This window comes from Mesoplodon densirostris, chromosome 20 (assembly GCF_025265405.1).
Source record: "Mesoplodon densirostris isolate mMesDen1 chromosome 20, mMesDen1 primary haplotype, whole genome shotgun sequence".
NCBI lineage: Eukaryota > Metazoa > Chordata > Mammalia > Artiodactyla > Ziphiidae > Mesoplodon > Mesoplodon densirostris.
In genome coordinates this window covers 12,246,083-12,264,819 of record NC_082680.1, presented here as the reverse complement: position 1 = coordinate 12,264,819, position 18,737 = coordinate 12,246,083, and the positions used below count along the sequence as shown (strand labels likewise).

Genomic DNA, 18,737 nt, shown 5'->3' with positions numbered 1-18,737 from the left:
AAAATTCTATTTTTAAGGTGAGCACACATCTTTGTGTGGGATATTTTAAGCAGAATGAAACGTTTGAAATTATTTGTAGCAAGTACTTTGGATACAACAAACCTCTCTGGGTTTTTTACCCCCAAATATGTGGTGACCTCAGGAACGGAAAGCAGCTGAGTGCCTTCACTCCAGCACAGGAAACACGGATGGGCCTTTCAGTTTTATGCCCCTTTGCAAAGAACGTGGGATAACCTGTAAATTCACCTCTTAACGCAAGAGGGAAATATATGCTCAAGACCAGCATTCAGCAGTAAGAAGTGAAATAGATAAATTTTTGAAAAGCCTCTCAGTTATCACAACAAGGCCTTGAGTCTCAGAAGTTCATTCTAAACGCTTTATTATGATGAAACTGACACACCTTTACTGAAAATTTCTTTGAGCCAGAGTGAGGTAATTCATAAAAATATCTTTATGACTAGCTAGAAATGAACAAAACTTGAAATGCATCACTGTTCACTGTTTAAACTTAACCCTGAGATTTTAATATGAGAGGTAAGCTTCTCTAAGAGGGAGGCCCACGTCTGACACTTTTCTGGATATTCTACAGACCCCAACCCAGTGCTCTATGTTTATTGGATGCTTAATGCCTTGTCAGCACAGAATAAAACTCCAGGAGGCTCCCCATGGCCCGGAGTTGGCCAGCACCTCTGACCTCACCTCCTGTCACACGTTCCATTCTCTGGCTGGCTTAACAAGCCCCAGCCTCATGGGCTTTCCTTTCTGTTCCTCCAGCGTCCAAGCTGATTTTCATCTGCTCCTCCGCTGTTGGCCGACAGCTCATCCATCAGTCAGGTGCTCCGCGAAACAAGGGGCGTTACAGAGCTGTCACTCAAAGCACTGGCAGGGAATGTGGCTTTGGGGCAGAAAATGAAGAATCCGCCCTCCTACGAGTAAGCCCCGCAGAAAGATTATTAAACCACACAAAGCAATGGACCGACCTGTTTGGCCTAAAGGAAGCTCAAGCACGATGGTCTCAGGCGGCATCCTGGACCCAGCACTGGTTTCCCTTTTTCTTTGTGTTATCTAATGGTAAAGAAGAACCTAGCCGCCTCCAAGCAAACCGGCTGCCATTGGGCTACCTGGCACCCTAAACTGTTGGGAGGCTGTATGTCCTGGGGGCTGGGAAGGAAATTTTGGCCAGGACAACCTGAACTTGAATCCTATCTGTATGACAAAAAAGAAACAAGCAAACAAAAGTAACGCTGTCTGGGTCCAGACCCCCTCTCTCTAGCTTACTAACTAGGTACCTTTAGAGAAGTACTTGTCACTCTGTTCCTCGATGTCTTCATTTGCAAAATGGGTAAAATAATGATATCTAAATAGTTTTAAAGGTTGGTTAACAAAAAGATAGCACTTAGGAAATAGTAAATGATCAATAAGTATTAGCTATCATCTCCTATCTTCTCGTCACTCTCTATCACCTGCTCAATTTTTACAGCACTTAAAACTCTCTGAAATTCTAATTTCTTTGTTTAATTTCTGAGATGTCTGTTGCACCCCCTAGAACGGAATCTGCAAAAGTACAAGGGCTGTGTCTGACCTGTTCTCCACTTCAGTTCCCAGAACAAATCCTAGAAGATAGAAAGTTCTCCAATTGTTGAATGACTCAGTATCTCCAATTCCAAAATCTTTACAACACTCATTAGGTAATCCCAGCCATGAGCTTAGGACACTTATTCAAATTTAAGTTCACTTAAATAAGTCAACTTTTGGTTGGGATATATACAAATTCTTTTGGAGTATACATTTTTAAAACAATTGTCTTAAAAATTTACTACTTGGAGAAACCACTTTAAGAGAGCAACTTTCTGAGAAAACCAGTAAAGATGTTGGAATAGAATAAAGGCTTGATGCCCATATGTTCTAAACAATTTTCTTTTTATTGACATATAGCTGACATATAATATTACGTGAGTTTCAGGGATACTCCAGCTAAAAATTTTTATAATTTAAAACATAAGTCCTGATTTAAAGCCTAAAAAGCATGTTTGGTCCTCTGTTAATATCTAAGGATAAATGGGGAAAGTATAAAGAGTCACTGGGGAAGACAGAGACACTGAGCCATGCTCCCTGAGATCTGAAATTAGGAGAATCTATGGAGATTGCTGGATCTGGATAAGGCTGGCGGGTGGGGAAACCCCAGAAGCCCCAGGAGGGAGGAGTAGCATCTAGGCTCTGCTCCAGGGCCTCTGGGTCTGGGTCTGGGACTGGAAGGCCCTCTAGACTCAAGCAGGCTAACGCGATACCTTCTGTAGCACGTAGAGCCTTGACCATGGGAAGGTACCATAAGAGAAGAAATGCACTCACACAGCACCCACCATCTCTCCCCACGACGCTTTCAATAGACCTTTAGCTGGTGCACCTGCGTTCAACCCCCTCCCAGTCCCATCCAGCACCCTCACCGGCCCCAGAATTCTCATTCAACCTAAGATCAAACTGTGTCACCCCTCCCCTTGCTCAAAAGCTACCAGGGCTTCCCAGTCATCACCTGTGGCCCAAGCTTCCCTTCCCACTGTCTTATCGCACCATTGCCCGCCCCAGCCCCAGCCAGCCAGTGCCCAAACGTGTCAGGACCTCCCCAACACCGTCCTGCCCGGGTGGGAATGCACTCCTGTTCTGGAGGAAGCCCTGGCGGCCGGCATCTGCACAAGGCTTGGCGCAATCCTCTCTGCTGAGAACCCCTCTCCCGGCCCACCAGGCAGGAGTACCTGCTCTTTACTCCCGTCCTCAGAGCCCTTCTCACGCTCTCAGTTCTTGCGTCAGCGTCTCCGAAAAGCCTGCGTGCCTCATCAATCTTTATAATCTCGGGAGGGACCCAGAGCCTGGCACTAGCGGGCACTCAGTGAACACGTATGGGATTTAATTTAGTGTTTAATCAGAATACACAGCACAGTTTTAAAACATTCCTAGTTTCCTGCACACACACATCCCTTTTGAGGGGCCTGGAAAGAAAATGCCTGAACTTTTTTTGGTACACGCCCAGAGTAGGTTATTTCTAAGTAGTGGATTGAAATATGCTAGCTGGTCATTTCTAAGCAGTGGATTTGAATATCCCAAGTCAAAACTATTTTTCCTTTGATTTGCTTAATTCCCTGCTTCTTGTTGGATCCATAATCATCCCCTCCTTGTCCAATCCCCACCTGAAATGTGTGTGGTTAGAACCACATACTTTTGGAATTATGGGCAAAAGTAATCTGGATTGCTGGCAACTTCAAGATGCATGTTTCAAGTTACAAAGCAAAACACTAACTTGTTTTCAATCCTGCTGTGAAAGTGTAGGCTTGCCTCAATTGAGCTGGGGCACAGCCAGAAAAGGGGGTCTGGGCAGACCTCTTGTCCATCCCTCTCTCTCCACTCGGGGTGGGTTAATACACACGCGCGCGTGCACGCGCACACACACACAGGAGAACAGGAACTCAAGATGGAGCAAAGCCATTCCTCCCTTTTCCTCACTGGGAGGATCTAACAGAACAATTTTATTACCACGCTCTAAGATGGGCTCTCAGAGACCACCTGGAAAACAAGCAAATTTCGTGAATAATTATTTACCATAAGTATAATAAAATGTAAACTGGGGGCTTCCCTGGTGGTGCAGTGGTTGAGAGTCCGCCTGCCGATGCAGGGGATGCGGGTTCGTGCCCCAGTCCGGGAAGATCCCGCATGCCGCGGAGCGGCTGGGCCCGTGAGCCATGGCCGCTGAGCCTGCGCGTCCGGAGCCTGTGCTCTGCAACGGGAGAGGCCACAACAGTGAGAGGCCCACGTACCGCAAAAAAAAAAAAAAAAAAAAAAAAAAAAGGTAAACTGGCATTTGCCTACCAGTTATTTAAGAGGACTACTTGTGATTGATGCATTTAATTCAGGTTCAACAAGAAGAAATATAATGCCTTCTGTAATGCTCATCTATGTGTCTGGTTTTGTGGCTGTTTTACACCCATGAAATAATTAGGGAAACTCACAAAACTACATGAAAGTAACATAATACAGGTAGCACGGTCTGAGGGATCAGTTGAAAGTTATCCTGCAAGAAATGCATTACTAATGATAAAGTCCCACAGATAGGGATCAGCTCCTGCTTCTGCGTATAAATTAGATGGAGTCAAGGGATTCCTGTGATAGTGGCGCTCAGTCTTTACAGATTTACAGCTAGGCTCCCTCTGAGTACACCTTCGTGGTTCGGATTTTGTTTCTCGTATTTTTGAGTGCATGAACTTGTCCACACATATATTGTGACTTGGAATAAAAGGTTGTGAGCCAGTCATCAGGGGCTCCCAGACTTCGGAGTTTCAAGGCTCCATAAAAGATCTTGCAACAAAAAATTAGAAAGCTTTGCAGCAGACACTGAGGTTTCCTAAGAGAATTTTTATAGGCGATAAACTGTCGCACACAATTCAGCATTTTACCATCGTTGCTGAAGCAAAACCGGAATTTTGAGGAATTCTGAACCCCCAAGACAGTTCAGAAAAGTTAACCACTTGGATCCCAGAAGGCATCACCCATGCTCCTTTATCTGATGCTGGTTTCAGGAGGTAGTCCCCTTGCTTGTCATCACGGTACTGAGTTAACGGCTGAGCCAGTGCAGCTGCTAAACCCACCAGCTGCCAGTCAGCTTGGGACAGTTCAAGCTGCCAAGGCAACAGGCAATAGTCAATCAACTACAGCAATCTCGAACCTTTAAAACTGCCAAAATAGTTCTCTTTCCTTAATACGACAGATCACCAATTCCTATAAGTTCACACATTCTGCTAAAATGAAAAAATATATGAACAACTGAAATATTTACAAATCAAATGCTATTGATACAATGTCTGGGATTTCAAATGGTGGGGGAGTTTATAGATGGAATAAGATTGTCCATGTGCTGATAAATTTTGAAGTTAGATGATGGATTCATGGGGATTCAATATAGTATTTTTGATTATACAGGACACCCCCCTTATCTGTGGTTTTGCTTCCGCAGCTGCAGTTTCAGTTACCCGCAGTCCACTGAGGTCCCAAAATATTAAATGGAAAATTCCAGAAATAAACAGTTCATACATTTTAAATTGGGTGCCATTCTGAGTAGCTTCATGAACTCTCTCCCCATCCTACGCCTTCCTGGGGTGTGAATCATCCCTTTGCCCAGTGAATCCATGCCGTGTAGGTTACCTGCCTGCCCATTAGTCACTTAGCAGCCGCCCGGCCAGCATCACTTCAACAGGGGTGGTATCGAAGTGTTTGTGTTCAAGTAGCCATTACTTTATTTAACAATGGCTCCAAAGCGCAAGAGTAATGATGCTAGCAATTCAGATATTCTCTTACTGTGCCTAACTTTAACATTAAATTTCATCATACGTATGGAGGTATAGGAAAAAAACATAGTATATACAAGGGTTCATCCGGGGTTTCAGGCATCCACTCCGGGTCTTGGAATCCTAACCTCTTAACCTCGCAAACAAGGGTGGGGAGGAGAACCCCCGTACGAGTTTTGCAAATTGCTTAAATTTTCCAAAATAAAAAGTAAAAAATAATCATGAAGTCAAGTTTAAGACTATTAAAAAGCAATCTCTACAGTGCATACAAGTAATTACATATATTCTTACTTCCTAGTGTGTGGCAGGTCTACAGTAGGAGAGCAGATCTTGACCCTTTACTAAGGCAGCTTAATTACAGGGACTCCACTGAGGTTTTTGCTAACGTCAAAAAAGAAAGTTAAGACACCTTCTGAAATTCAGCACAGGTTATAAAACGTACAAGATGCAAGCTTTACTAGTTTTTTATCTACTCGATTTAAAGGAAGCTTTATAAAGGAAGATTTCTGCTATGTGAAAATAGACAAAACACAACACAACAAAAAAGATGCTATAAGTTTGCCATATGTATAGAGGAAGGCACTTGAGCAGGTAAAAGCTATTCCTTCGGCGGAAGGTAGCGTAACAACTCTGGCGAACGAATAAGGCGGCTCTTCAGTCTTATAGCGTTTGAACTTTTGACCTCTTCCCAAAATGTCCCGAAAGAATTTCTAAACCGTGGGGCTAGAAAGAACGCTTCACAAAACATTCCTCTTTACTATATACGCCTTGAGCCACCGAGCCCAAAGTACACAACTAAAAAGTAAAGTCTAAAAGAGATGCAAACTGGATTAAGAAAAATACATATGAAGTAATGCAAAAAAAACCCCCAAAAAACCCAGCAGGTCGAGACAGCACTGGAAGGGCGGCGGCGAATATCACCTTTCGGGCTCTCTTCCCCGGACACGGTTTTCTCTTTTGCTGAGGATCAGGCTTTCCTCTGTCCTCCTAGTGTCCCTTCCTTCCTTCAAACTCACAAAATGACTTGAAGAAACATGTATTGGAGGCAACGAAACCTACAGCTCAGTCTTGCAAGGACACAGCGGCGCTTAAGAGTCAACCCACACGGAGGGGGCGGAGGGACGCGTCGCCGCCCCAGGAAAGGACGCGCCGGGGGCGCCCGCGCACCTGGCCCGCTGGCCGCCGCCTCCCGCGGCCGAGCCCGCTGCCACCCGAAGGTACCTGAGCGCTGTCTCTCCACTTCTCCCGCGTCCGCACACGCGCCCCCGGCCCCAGCCGAGCGCAGAAGGTGAGACCTGCAGACCCGGAGCGGCCGCGGCCCCGCCGAGCCTCCCGCGCCGCCGCCCACCCGGCAGGCCGCAGGCACAGCCTCGCCGGGGCCGCCGGGGAGGCTCCCGCCAGCTGGCCGGAGGCGGCGTGCTCGCCAAGGTACAGATCCGAGGTTTAGGTGACAGGAAGCTCCCCAGTCCAGCACTCAACCAGGCTGCCGGCCCCTCCCCCGGCGCGGCGCAGGGGTGGAGAGAGGCGCGGGCGCCCGGGGGGAGCGGGGCCAGCGCGCCGGCTCGGGCGGGGCAGCTGGGGGGTGGGGGGGTTCCCGCGGCGCGACAAGACGGGACAGGGCGGGCGGCGGCCGGACTCACCCAGGCAGCGGATGAGGAAGCCCGAGGGCGGCCGCAGCGCCCGGCGCGACCAGCCCTCGCGCAGCGCCTCCAGATGCTCCTCCTTGCCCTGGATCAGCAGGACCTGCTCGTCGATCCAGCCCAGGAAGAACGTCTCGGCCACCGCGGCCGTGACCTTCTTGTTCCAGAAGTGCTGCATGTTCTCGGCTTTGAAGTCGGCGAAGATCTCGTAGCCGATGTGGTGCCGGGCGAGCTGCCGGGGCTGGGCCGGGGACGCGGGCCGGGCGGCCTCGGACCTCTCCCCCGCCGGCCCCTCGGCGGGGCCCAGGACGATGGCCAGAGAGTGAGGAGCAATCTGCAGAAACTTCTCCATCTTCGGAGGCATCCGGCGTCCGCGCGCGACCCCGCTCACCGCAGCCGCCGCCTCCCGCCGCTCCCGGGAACAGCAGCGCGAAGGGCGCTGCGCGACAAACGAAGAGCGTTAGTGCCCCCGCCCCGGGCCGGCCGCTTCCCCAGACATCCCGCGCCCAGATGCCGGGGACGCCCCGCGCAGCCCCTGCGCGCAGCCTGCCGGCGGGCGCAGCAAGTCGCCACGCGGGGGAGGGGAGGGGGTGCGGAGCCCGCTCGGGCCGACGGCTGGCGCGCCTTACCTGCAGCTCCGGGCCACCCTCCCTGCACCACTCATTTTCCAGCCGCTGCACCCTCGCCTCCCTCGGCGCCCGGCGGCCCCGGCGGGGGGCGGAGACGCCGGAGGGGGCGGGCAGTTCGCGCCGAGTCTGGGGAACCCTCCTGGCTGGACTCGGCCGGAGGAATCCCCCAGAGTCCGCTGCGGGAGGTGGTCGACGGGGTGCGGATGGCCGGGGGGGTGGGTGGGGCGGGGTGTGCGTTTAGGTGGCGGGGCCAGGGACGCACGGCGACACATGGGAGGCACCGAGTCTGGAGCGGTGAGTGTCGCTCCTCCCCACGCTCCACTCCGCCCTCACCTCCCACCTCCTGCTGGAACAAGTGGCTTCGCTGACTGGTTGATGTGCCCTTGGAAGTGGCTTTTTTAAAAACTTAGTCAACCATGAAAAATTGTCACCCGTGCCTCCTCCCACGCTCTCGTGGAACTCTCCTCCCGTGTCTCCATCACGTACTGTGGGCCTGAGATAGAAGAAACCTGGTCATTCCCAGCGTTACCTACCCAACCCTCCGTTTAGGAAGAGGATACGGAAGTTTACCAGGAAAGGTAATGATTATGCTTTTTAAAAAAAGAAAACAAGAAACAAACCAAAAAAAACCCACTTCGTTAAGCTTCTTTCTGTACAAACTCTGTTTGGCTTATTTTTCACTGAGAAAGCTTAGTTGTATATTTAGAGCCCTAATTAATTAACGCCAAGGCTTCACGCTACATTTCCCTAGAGGAGGGTTTCTCAGACTTCGGTGTTTCACAGAGTCACCTGCAGCTTTTTTTTTTTTTTTTTTTTTGCGGTATGCGGGCCTCTCACTGTTGTGGCCTCTCCCGCTGCGAAGCAGAGGCTCCGGACGCGCAGGCTCCGCGGCCATGGCTCACGGGCCCAGCCGCTCCGCGGCATGTGGGATCCTCCCGGACCGGGGCACGAACCCGTGTCCCCTGCATCGGCAGGCGGACTCTCAACCACTGCGCCACCAGGGAAGCCCCACCTGCAGCTTTTGTCAAAACATAGGAATCTGGATGTGGGTCTCTGATTCCGTAGGCCTGCTGTGGAACCTAATACTTTTTCTTTCGAGCAAATTCTCTGCTGCTGCTGCTGCTGCTGGTCCTGGACCATACTCTGAAAACCCTTGAACTAGAAAAAATGTTACATGGTGGGAGGGATCACTGAAGTGTTTGCTGCTGGCATCCTGGGATTCTATTACCATGAAAAAGTTACTAAACCCAAGTCCGAAGACCTGGGTTTTAATCCTACTGAAGGTGACCTTGGACACGTCACTGAACCCCAGTTCCTCCCATTTGCAAAATGGGAGTTGATAAAGCCCCACTCAGCCCACGTCTCTGGACCGGAGAGAGCATCAAGGAAGGAAATGTTTAAGAAGTCGCCTCAGATGATAAAATGTGCAGTCAGCATGAGAATGTGTTGCCACTAGTCACAGAAGCCAGGGGCTCCTCAGGCCTTAGAAAGCCAAGGACTGGGTTTGACCTGAGGGACGCAGCCATGGTCATATGAACGCATCCTGCCTTTGGAACTTCCCCGGCACCCGCGGAGTGGTCAGACCTGATCATTTCTTGCTGGGCTTTTAGTGCTTTAGCACTAAGCCTCAATTTGGCACCAGTGATGCAACATTCTTCGCCCTCCCTTCTCAGTGCCTGGGCCTCAGGAAGAGAGGAAGTGGTAGTGGCTGGAAAAATGGAAGAAGGAAAGATATTATACTTGTGACATTTTTTTTTTACTTTGCAATTTAAAAAATTTTTGTATTATGACATAATTTCAGACTTAGTGAAGAGTTGCAAGAGTAGTGCAAAGAATACCCACGTATTGAATATCTTCACCCAGATTCCCCAAGTGTTAGCATTTTACTACACTTGGTTTGTTCCTTTATCTCTTTCTCTCTCTACACCCCCCCCATAAAGTGTATATAGAAGTGTACATGATATTTACACAGTTCTAAACTATTTAACTCTCTCCACTATAAAGTTACTATTTTATCCTTTGTAATTAATAAATACCTTTTTGAGAGAGACTTTGAGACTATGAAAGTATCCTGTTATCCTCAAAGGTATGAGGATCAGGAGGTAGGGATCTTTAGGGGTCATCTTAGAGGCTGCCTACTACAGTATTTATAATGAACCATGAAAAGTTCCCATTTTTAGATGTTTGCAATAAAGCGACAAATTAAAAGAGCAACTTCTAATATAAGTGCTCTTTCTCACATAGAGATAGCAAGCTCTTCACAGACACACACACACACACACACACACACAAGATGTCAGAAAAACTATTTGATTCTCTGAACCGGAAGGGCCATTTAGAGTATATACCATCAGAACTCAATGGAATGAAGATAAGGAGCTACTTTATCCATTCTTACCACTGTCATCACCTGTATTATCAACCTCACTAACATCATCATTGCCCTTTAATGATTGCTTGCGAAATGCCAGGCAGTGTGTCAAGAACTTTTCACGTATGATGAAATCATTATGATTTTTTTTCACAAGATAGATATGATGGCAATAATATTTTTGAGATACATAACCCAACATATTTTCATTTTCAATAACCCTCAGTTCCCAGTTGGCCCACAGTACCCTCCACGCATGGACTCAGGGTCACGCATGTTTCTACTCCATCTCAGTTTCACCAAAATTTGCCTGTAAATATAGCTTTCTTTTCTTCCTCAATCTTTCCCTCTCTTTGCTTCCCCACCCATCCACAGTCTCTCTTCTTGCAGCCCCCAGTCTCCAGCGGCTGCAGCAGCAGGAAGCTAGGACAAGGATGCATTGGGCATTCCTTCAAATGCTAAATAATAAAAACCAGTCAAGGAAAAATAAAAAGATATAGGGGGAGCAATAATCAAGGAAACAACCATAAGTATAATTATAGCATGAGATGCATGCCTTGAAAGTGTCAAACAGAGAAGTGTCAGAAAGAAACAGGAGGTGGCTTCCCTGGTGGCGCAGTGGTTGAGAGTCCGCCTACTGATGCAGGGGACACGGGTTTGTGCCCCGGTCCGGGAAGATCCCACATGCCCCGGAGTGGCTGGGCCCGTGAGCCATGGCCACTGAGCCTGCGCGTCTGGAGCCTGTGCTCTGCAACGGGAGAGGCCACAACAGTGAGAGGCCCGTGTACCGCAAAAAAAAAAAAAAAGAAAGAAACAGGAGGACCTACATTAGATAGGATACTGAGGTCTGTAGGAGGAGATGGGCATTTACTCCTGCCCAAAGGATGAGAAGTAGCCTATCTTGCCAAGGCTGCATAGGCCACACTGCTGATGTCACTGGAAAAGTTGTACTCTGTCTTTTATCCCCTTCAGAGAGGCATTTGCGTGTATCATCACGAAAGAAGGTGCAAATGTTTCTTGACAAGGAACTATTTCCTTCCCTAGGTTCAGTATCCAAGACCTTTATATTGACCCAAGTACTGGTAAGATTTCCTGGTTATTTTCCAAGGAAAAGTATTTAACATTCATCCAATGCCTTATTTTTGCAAAACTCAATGAGGAGGAACAATTATTATTCTAATTTTTCCAATGAGAAAACGAAGTTCACAGATGTTAAGTAATTGGGCCAAGGTCACACAACTCCTAGTTGATAAACCGAAAATTTGAACCAGACTTATGACTCCAGAACCCAGGTTTCCTCAGCCTACACTGCAGCCTCCAAAGGAACTAAGAACCTGCAAGATAAACTAGTATTACTTCATTCGGAAGGAATTATTGCACCAATTTACTTGAAAATGTTCAGGAAGAACTTCTTGGGTAGCTCATCAAATAAGAAACCCTCAAACCCCCTGGGGAGAACGCTTGCCTCAGTTTTCTCCATAGTGAAGTTCAAGATCAAGTGGGATGTTGTGCAGAATGAACGAGCTCTGTGAATGAAATTCTTTATCAGCCCTTCTCCCCACTGCCTGCCGTCAACTGCCTGCCATTCCTGCAGGGAAAGAGGGCTTTGCTAAACCTACTCTGGTCCAAGCTTATCAGTTGTTGGTTGTCCACCAGGATATAACAGACGCTCAGACAGTCATCACTCAGGGATGTGCCTTCCAGCCTAAGGGCCCTCAGTTTGGAATTTCTGTTTGTGGCAGATTGTGTTTTTGAAAGATGGCTGCCACAACACTTCCCACGTTTGTGCATTTCCGTGATGTGACCCATTCCGGTAGTGTGACTCCCCCATCAGGAGGTCGCGTCTCTCTCTCCACCCCCTTGACTCTGGTCGGGCCCCGTGATTGCTTTGACCAACAGAGTAGAGCTGAATTGATGCTGTGCCAGTTCTGGGAATAGATTGATTAGCTTCTTCGTTCCCACTTCTGCTTCTTGGAAGCAGCCACCTTGTAACAAGTACAGCTACGCTGAGATCCTCATGTTGTGAGGAAGCTCAAGCTAGCCACAAGGAGAGGGTGTGGAGAGAGAGCAGCGCTGGCCAACTCCCAGTCGTTCTCACCAGCCCAGCTTAGGCACCGACACATGAGTGAAGGAGACATTCTAGCCCCAGCAGACACCAAATGTGGAAGACCCGAGACCCCATACTAATAACCCCCAATCGAGCTGTCCCAGGCACCTCTGGGCATTCAAGTCAACCCAACTAAAGCTTCCAACTTTGTATAACCGAGGTGAGCCATCCCCACTGTGTCTCGTCTCAATTCTTTTTTTTTTTTTTTTGCACTACGCGGGCCTCTCACTGTTGTGGCCTCTCCCGTGGCGGAGCACCGGCTCCGGATGCACAGGCTCAGTGGCCATGGCTCACGGGCCCAGCCGCTCCGCGGCATGTGGGATCTTCCCGGACCAGGGCACGAATCCGTGTCCCCTGCATCGGCAGGCGGACTGTCAACCACTGCGCCACCAGGGAAGCCCTCGTCTCAATTCTTGACCCACACAACTATGAGCATAATAAAGTGGCAGCCGTTTTTCATTACTGAGTTTTGAGGTGCTTGTTTACAAAACAATAGATAATTGGACCGCCGTTCCTCTCGTATGGTTTGCATGCATCTTGGGGAAGTCTAATGGATAAGAATCCCGGCAGGAAACAACATTTCAGTGATGTCCTGATGGTGGCATCTCTGGAAAGTCAACTTTTATAAAGCAAAAAGGAAGTCCTGCTATGTTATTTTTATCTCACAAGTGTGATAGGTGGATTTAGACTCCTAAGTCCATAATTCAAGGCACCAATTGATTAATGTGTCAGAAAGAATGACATCTGCACAAACCATTCAATAAAGCCTCACTGCAGTAGGAGTCCAGAGTTTCCACAGAGCTCCTATAACTATGGGGTTACTGCTTGTTCTAATTAAAAGCCCCCTAAAGGATTCTTTCAAGGGTAATCCACCAACACCCTTAACTGTAGCACACAATTTACACAGTATTATTGATTTTGTCTGATGCTTATGACTACGTGCTCACCTACTAGCTGGAAAGATGCTCTCAATTAAATATCTATTACTGTTTATACCAGGTTAATAATAAAACTAGCTGACATTTACATGGTGCTTCCTATGTGTCAGGTACCATGGTAAGCACTTTATGTACACTCATTCATTTAATCCATACGGAAACCCTATGGGGTAGTTACTATTATCATCCTAACTTTATAGATGAGAAACTGATCCACAGACCTTAAGCCACATGCTCAGGGTTTTGGTGACTTGGTATAAAGTCCTCAAGCCAGGATTCAAATCCAGACAGTCTGGTTCCAACCACACTGAAGGACTCCTCCACTCTTATTCAAAGAGTTTGTGATGGTCTTGTTAGCACAGCCGCACATGTATGAATCACTTACTTGAGGATACTGGCTCAATCCAGTGATTGAGAATGAATTTGATATTGAAAAGACTGCAAAAGTACATCACATGCCTCACTTCTCCCCACAACATACCAAAAACACTTAACCTTAGTCAAGACCTATATCGATCTTCCTTACAGGGAAGACTTTTTGATGGCCTGAGACACTTTCTCAAAATAGCTCCAAGTGCTCCTAAATGCCACCCGGATTCCTCACTCTTTTTCCCCCCAAAGAGTGAATCTCTTCTAAGACAAAATTTAATATTGCCACCATAACTGAGAGCTTCATGTAGCCTAAAAATGAACTCTGGCTGGTTCTTGGATGCTTCTGTTGACAATAACACAGCCAGGACCCTTCTGAACTCTGGCCTTCATATGGCACCAGCCCTGGCATCTCATTACAAAGGCAGAAGCCTATCCCGGTGTGCAAAATATATTTGTCTTTGTCTTCTGTTTCTATTCATGGTTTGTTCTTGTTGGATTCCTATAGCTGTGCATGGGAGCAGTTATGGGTAGAAACCAGTCTACTTTTCCCTATGAAAATAGTTTACAATTTTCCTGCCTGTAATGGTAAACCCACCTCCACATACCCCAAATTTTATGCCAAAATTCCATTTTATTTGAACAAAAATTTCATTGGCCACATCAAGTTGTTGTGCATTTTTTAATGAAATGTTTTAAATATTGGACGTCCATGTCCTTAGAATACACGCCTCAGGCTTTAACTCTGAATGATTGGAAGTTACTAAATCTTGCTCCTCTTCATTAAGAATCATATATCAGGGCTTCCCTCGTGGCGCAGGGGTTGAGAGTCCGCCTGCCGATGCAGGGGACACGGGTTTGTGCCCCGGTCCGGGAAGATCCCACATGGCACAGAGCGGCTGGGCCCGTGAGCCATGGCCACTGAGCCTGCGCGTCCGGAGCCTGTGCTCCGCAATGGGAGAGGCCACAACAGTGAGAGGCCCGAGTACCGCAACACACACACACACACAAAGAATCATATATCAAACAACTGTTGTACTCTAAGCAGTGTTCTGAGTATGACACATAGAGAAATAAATAAGACAGAGCCCCCTTATTTGGGGGGGGGCTTACAGTTTGCAAGAGGAGACACAAATAATCCCCCCAAAATGGAATTAGGCCTTCTTAGTGCAGTAGTAGAAGCATGTACATACTATATGGGAGTACAAAGTGGGGAGGGAGATAAAAGGAAGGAGAGGTTCATTAAATAGGTGACATTGAGAATGAGATAAGACTTCATACGCTGGGTAGTATTGAACTAAGACTTGAAAGATAAGTACTTATTACACAAGGTTGACGTACTACATACAGCTCTTTCCAACCTAAGGGACGTGATCCACTGGTGAGTCTCTGTCACTGGGCAGTGTCTCCAAGAAAACGGTTATGAGCAATAGAGTACCCGTTTGGGATTGATTCCTTTTGATTTATTTTTCAATTAAGGTAGATCCAAAGTTCCTCTAGTAGTAAGTTTACTCAATCCTTTGCCTACCGCTAGGCTTTCTTAGGTACGAAAGAAAAGGGCTGGAGTAACAACTACCCTGCCAGGGTTTGTGCATTTCACGAGTGTTCCCATGAGGTTGGGTCCCTCATGTAAATGGCATCTGCCATGTAGGCTGTGGTGGGGAAAAAAGACATGGCAAACTACTGCCATAATGCATACTGTACTGTCATTAATTTCGTAAGTATATATATATATAACACCTTGTTACTATTTCATGTGAAATAACAATCGCCGATATTCATAACAAAACAACATGATACACACAATTTTTATATATTTTCTCCTACTAACTGGAATAGAATCAGTTCATTATCTGTTGGTTTTTTTTTTTTAATCTAATTGCCAAGTTCTACCCCTGATTTTGTCTCCTCCAAATAAGGAAGTGAATGCTGAGACTCTGAGATCTCCAACAGTGGAAATTATAACCTGCCAGGACACTGCCATCTTGCCCAAAGTACGCATTCTCCAGTAAACAGACCCTCCCTTCTCTGAGATCACTGCAGATGGCAGATCTCCAAAGGCAAGAGAAGGGCCAACTAAAAATAGACAGTTTTAGGAAAATGCTCTGGTTAATCAGATAACTGCTATCTGAAACAAGCAGATACCAAAGCATTCTAAAAGACAGAAACACAGTCATTCACAAGAGAAAGCTTAATGATCTTATTCATGTTGTATTTGTTAAAGTGGAACTTCAAAATCATCTATATTGGGCATTCAGTTATAAATGGAATTCGATTCCTATGGTGTTTTCCACTTAGTTACTTTAGCAGTATGACTCACCAGAGTTTAGAAAACATGTTATATATAGTTAGTCATTCTTGGTGATTCAAGATTAAGTCATTAACTTCTAAGGATTTATCCCATTTATTCTAGATGAATAAATGTACTCTTTTTCCAAAAAAAAAGTTGAAGTAGTTTTATTTGTAATTTGTTCATATTTCCTTTATACTATTAATGGGGGTTGTCCTGATAATTTAGAAATGCAAAATAAGTGGCAAATCAACAAGACTTGTCTACCATCTGTGACAGCTATTGTGAATCTTAGTATCTTTTCAGCACACCACTTTTAATTTGTTCTATTTATTCTACTTAAATATTTTAAAGGATGTAAATGTAAATTGAACAAGTAATTAGATAAGTACTCCATGTCTAAAAATTATATTTCATATTAGAATTAAATATATACATACAGCAAAGACAATATATTTTATTAGAAAACATATTATCAAGAAAAAAGTACATTTAGGTCTTCCATTTCTGGCAATGGAGCACACTAGATAGCCTAAAAATTTCTCAGTACAAGCACTTAAAAATGATACATATATATAATACCACCTCTTGCACTCACCTTAGGCTTTCAGGTAGGATGGAGTCACTTATGTCAGACCACTGATTCTGCCAGGAACAGCTAGAAAAGCTAGATAACATATAAACATTGTCTGCTTAAAGGCATCACATGGTTGCTGAAGCAACAAGGAAAAAAAAAGTAATAAAATTTCTGAGGGAGGCCCGTGAAGCGGTGATCTGACCTGCAGACAATTTTCCCTAAGGAATTGGGTTAATCCAATTCCTCGCTATGAACAAGAGTCCAGAAATCCAGTCTTTTATTTATTTATTTTAGTCCCCCGACCAGGAATCGAACCCGTGCCTGATGCAGTGGAAGCTCAGAGCCTTAACCACTGGATCACCAGGGAAGTCCCCCCAACCCCCTTTCCCTGAGTAGACTTCTGAGTAGTAGAGAGCTGCTTCCGATAGACAGAGAAACCAGTAGACTTTCTGGCAGTTTTACACAGTTGGAGTGATATAATTGCAAGGCCTCGAACATGGCAATTTTCTGTTCAAAATAGCTGCAGAGGACGGGAGGATAAAAAGCCGAGCTGAAACCCTCAGAAAACTAGAACAAAGCTTTTGTCAGCTTCAGTAATAATGAGACAAGGATTGGAGCTCACGATATGCCAGGTGGAGGAGTTCCAGAATGTACATCAGGTTCTCAGTTGAAAGCATCAGCATGAAGATGGATGAGACAAAGGTAAACTGCAATCCAAAATAGAGTCTGCTCAGTCCCTTATTCAATGAAAATGATCAGCTCCCACTCTATCTGCTTAACAAGGAAAAGAGTGAACTTTCTCTGGAGGAAGATAGTATTACCTGGAGCCTCTACAATATTTTATATACAATGTCCAGCATTCAGTTAAAAAATTCCAAGGCATGCCGAGGAAAAGGACTACATTGAGTCTGTTGAGAAAAAATATAAACAAAGCCATAGCAGACAAGAATTTCAACATAATTATAATATGTTGAAGAAAATAGAGGAAAAGATGCAGAAAAACAATAGAGAATTTTAGCAGAGAATGGAAATATTTTTAAAAAACAGAAATCTTAAAAAAAGGAAAGTAAAATCTTTAAAATTAGAACCCAGTACATGAGCCTATGCCCAGACAATATACCATTTTTTACCTACTAGCGTGGTTATAATAAAAAAGACAGATAAAAACAAGGGGTGTTGAGGATGGGAAAAACTGGAGCCCTCATGCAGTGCTGGTGGGACTCTCAAGTGGCGTGGCCACTTTGGAACACAGTTTAGCAGTTCTCAGAAAACGAAACAGACCCACATAAAACCCAGCCATTCCACTTCTAGTAATCTACGAGGCAGAAATGAAATGAAAATGTATATCCCCACAAAGACTTGTCCACAATGGTCACAGCAGCATTATTCACACTAGCCAAAAAGCAGAAACAACTAAAATGTCCATGAACTGATGAATGGAACACAAAATGTTGAATATCCATGCCATGGAATGAAGTCAACCCTCAATACCCATGGGGGATGGGTTCCAGATTCTATAGTATAGTGGATCCTCCATATTTGCCGATTCCACATTTGTGGATTCAACCAACCACAGATCGAAAATGTTTTTGATTGTATGAAATGTCCAGAAAAGGCAAATTTATAGAGACAAAGAGGAGGATTAGTGGTTGCCGAAGGCTGGGGTGGAAATGGGGGTGATTGCTAACGGAGAAGAGGTTTCTTTTCAGAATGATGGAGATGTTCTAAGATTAGATTGTGGTTATGATTGCACAGGTCTGTAGATGCACTAAAATTCTTTGAATTGTATACTTAACAGAGGTGAATGTTATGCTGTATAAATTATATCTCAATAATGCAGTTAAAAATAAAGATAAAACCAAATAAAATGATCAAATAATCCAGTAAAGTATGTTCTCAGAGTATATATATATATATATATATATATATATATTTTTTTTTTTTTTTTTTTTTTTTTTTTTTTTCCTGTGGTACGCAGGCCTCTCACTGCTGTGGCCTCTCCCGTTGCAGAGCACAGGGTCCGGACGCACAGGCTCAGCGGCCATGGCTCACGGGCCCAGCCGCTCCGCGGCATGTGGGATCTTCCCGGACCGGGGCACGAACCCCTGTCCCCTGCATCAGCAGGAGGACTCTCAACCACTGTGCCACCAGGGAAGCCCTCTCAGAGTACATTTTAATAGTTTGTTTGCTTGATTTACAGCTGTGGAATATGTAAACACGTGGTATGCGGATCTCCATTTGTATTAGGACAGCGTGTCTGTCATTGTCGCTGGTGGGACCACACACAGATTAGTAGGTTCACATTAGAACCAGGCACCGAGAAGTGGGTGATTGGCTTGAGAACCGTGACAAGGAAAGAGAGGAAAATGCACAGGTTCTGGAAAGTTCTAATCATACTGATGGAAGCTGTGTTACGCCTACTACCACGAAGGGCTTAGGGTTGCCTTTTCCTTAGGAGTTCTGCACAGCTGAGCATATAGACTCCA

The 18,737-nt window shown here is 45.8% G+C and overlaps 1 protein-coding gene across 1 annotated transcript in view; it reads right to left on the bottom strand.

Moving 5' to 3' along the window:
- STOX2 (storkhead box 2) overlaps positions 1-7,466 on the bottom strand; it is a 199,241-nt gene extending 191,775 nt beyond the window's left edge. The window contains exon 1 of the mRNA XM_060085796.1: positions 6,971-7,466. Within this exon, the coding sequence (XP_059941779.1) occupies positions 6,971-7,334 (364 nt within the window). The 5' untranslated portion in view covers positions 7,335-7,466. The remainder of the gene's footprint in view (positions 1-6,970) is intronic.
- Positions 7,467-18,737: the final 11,271 nt, after the last annotated feature.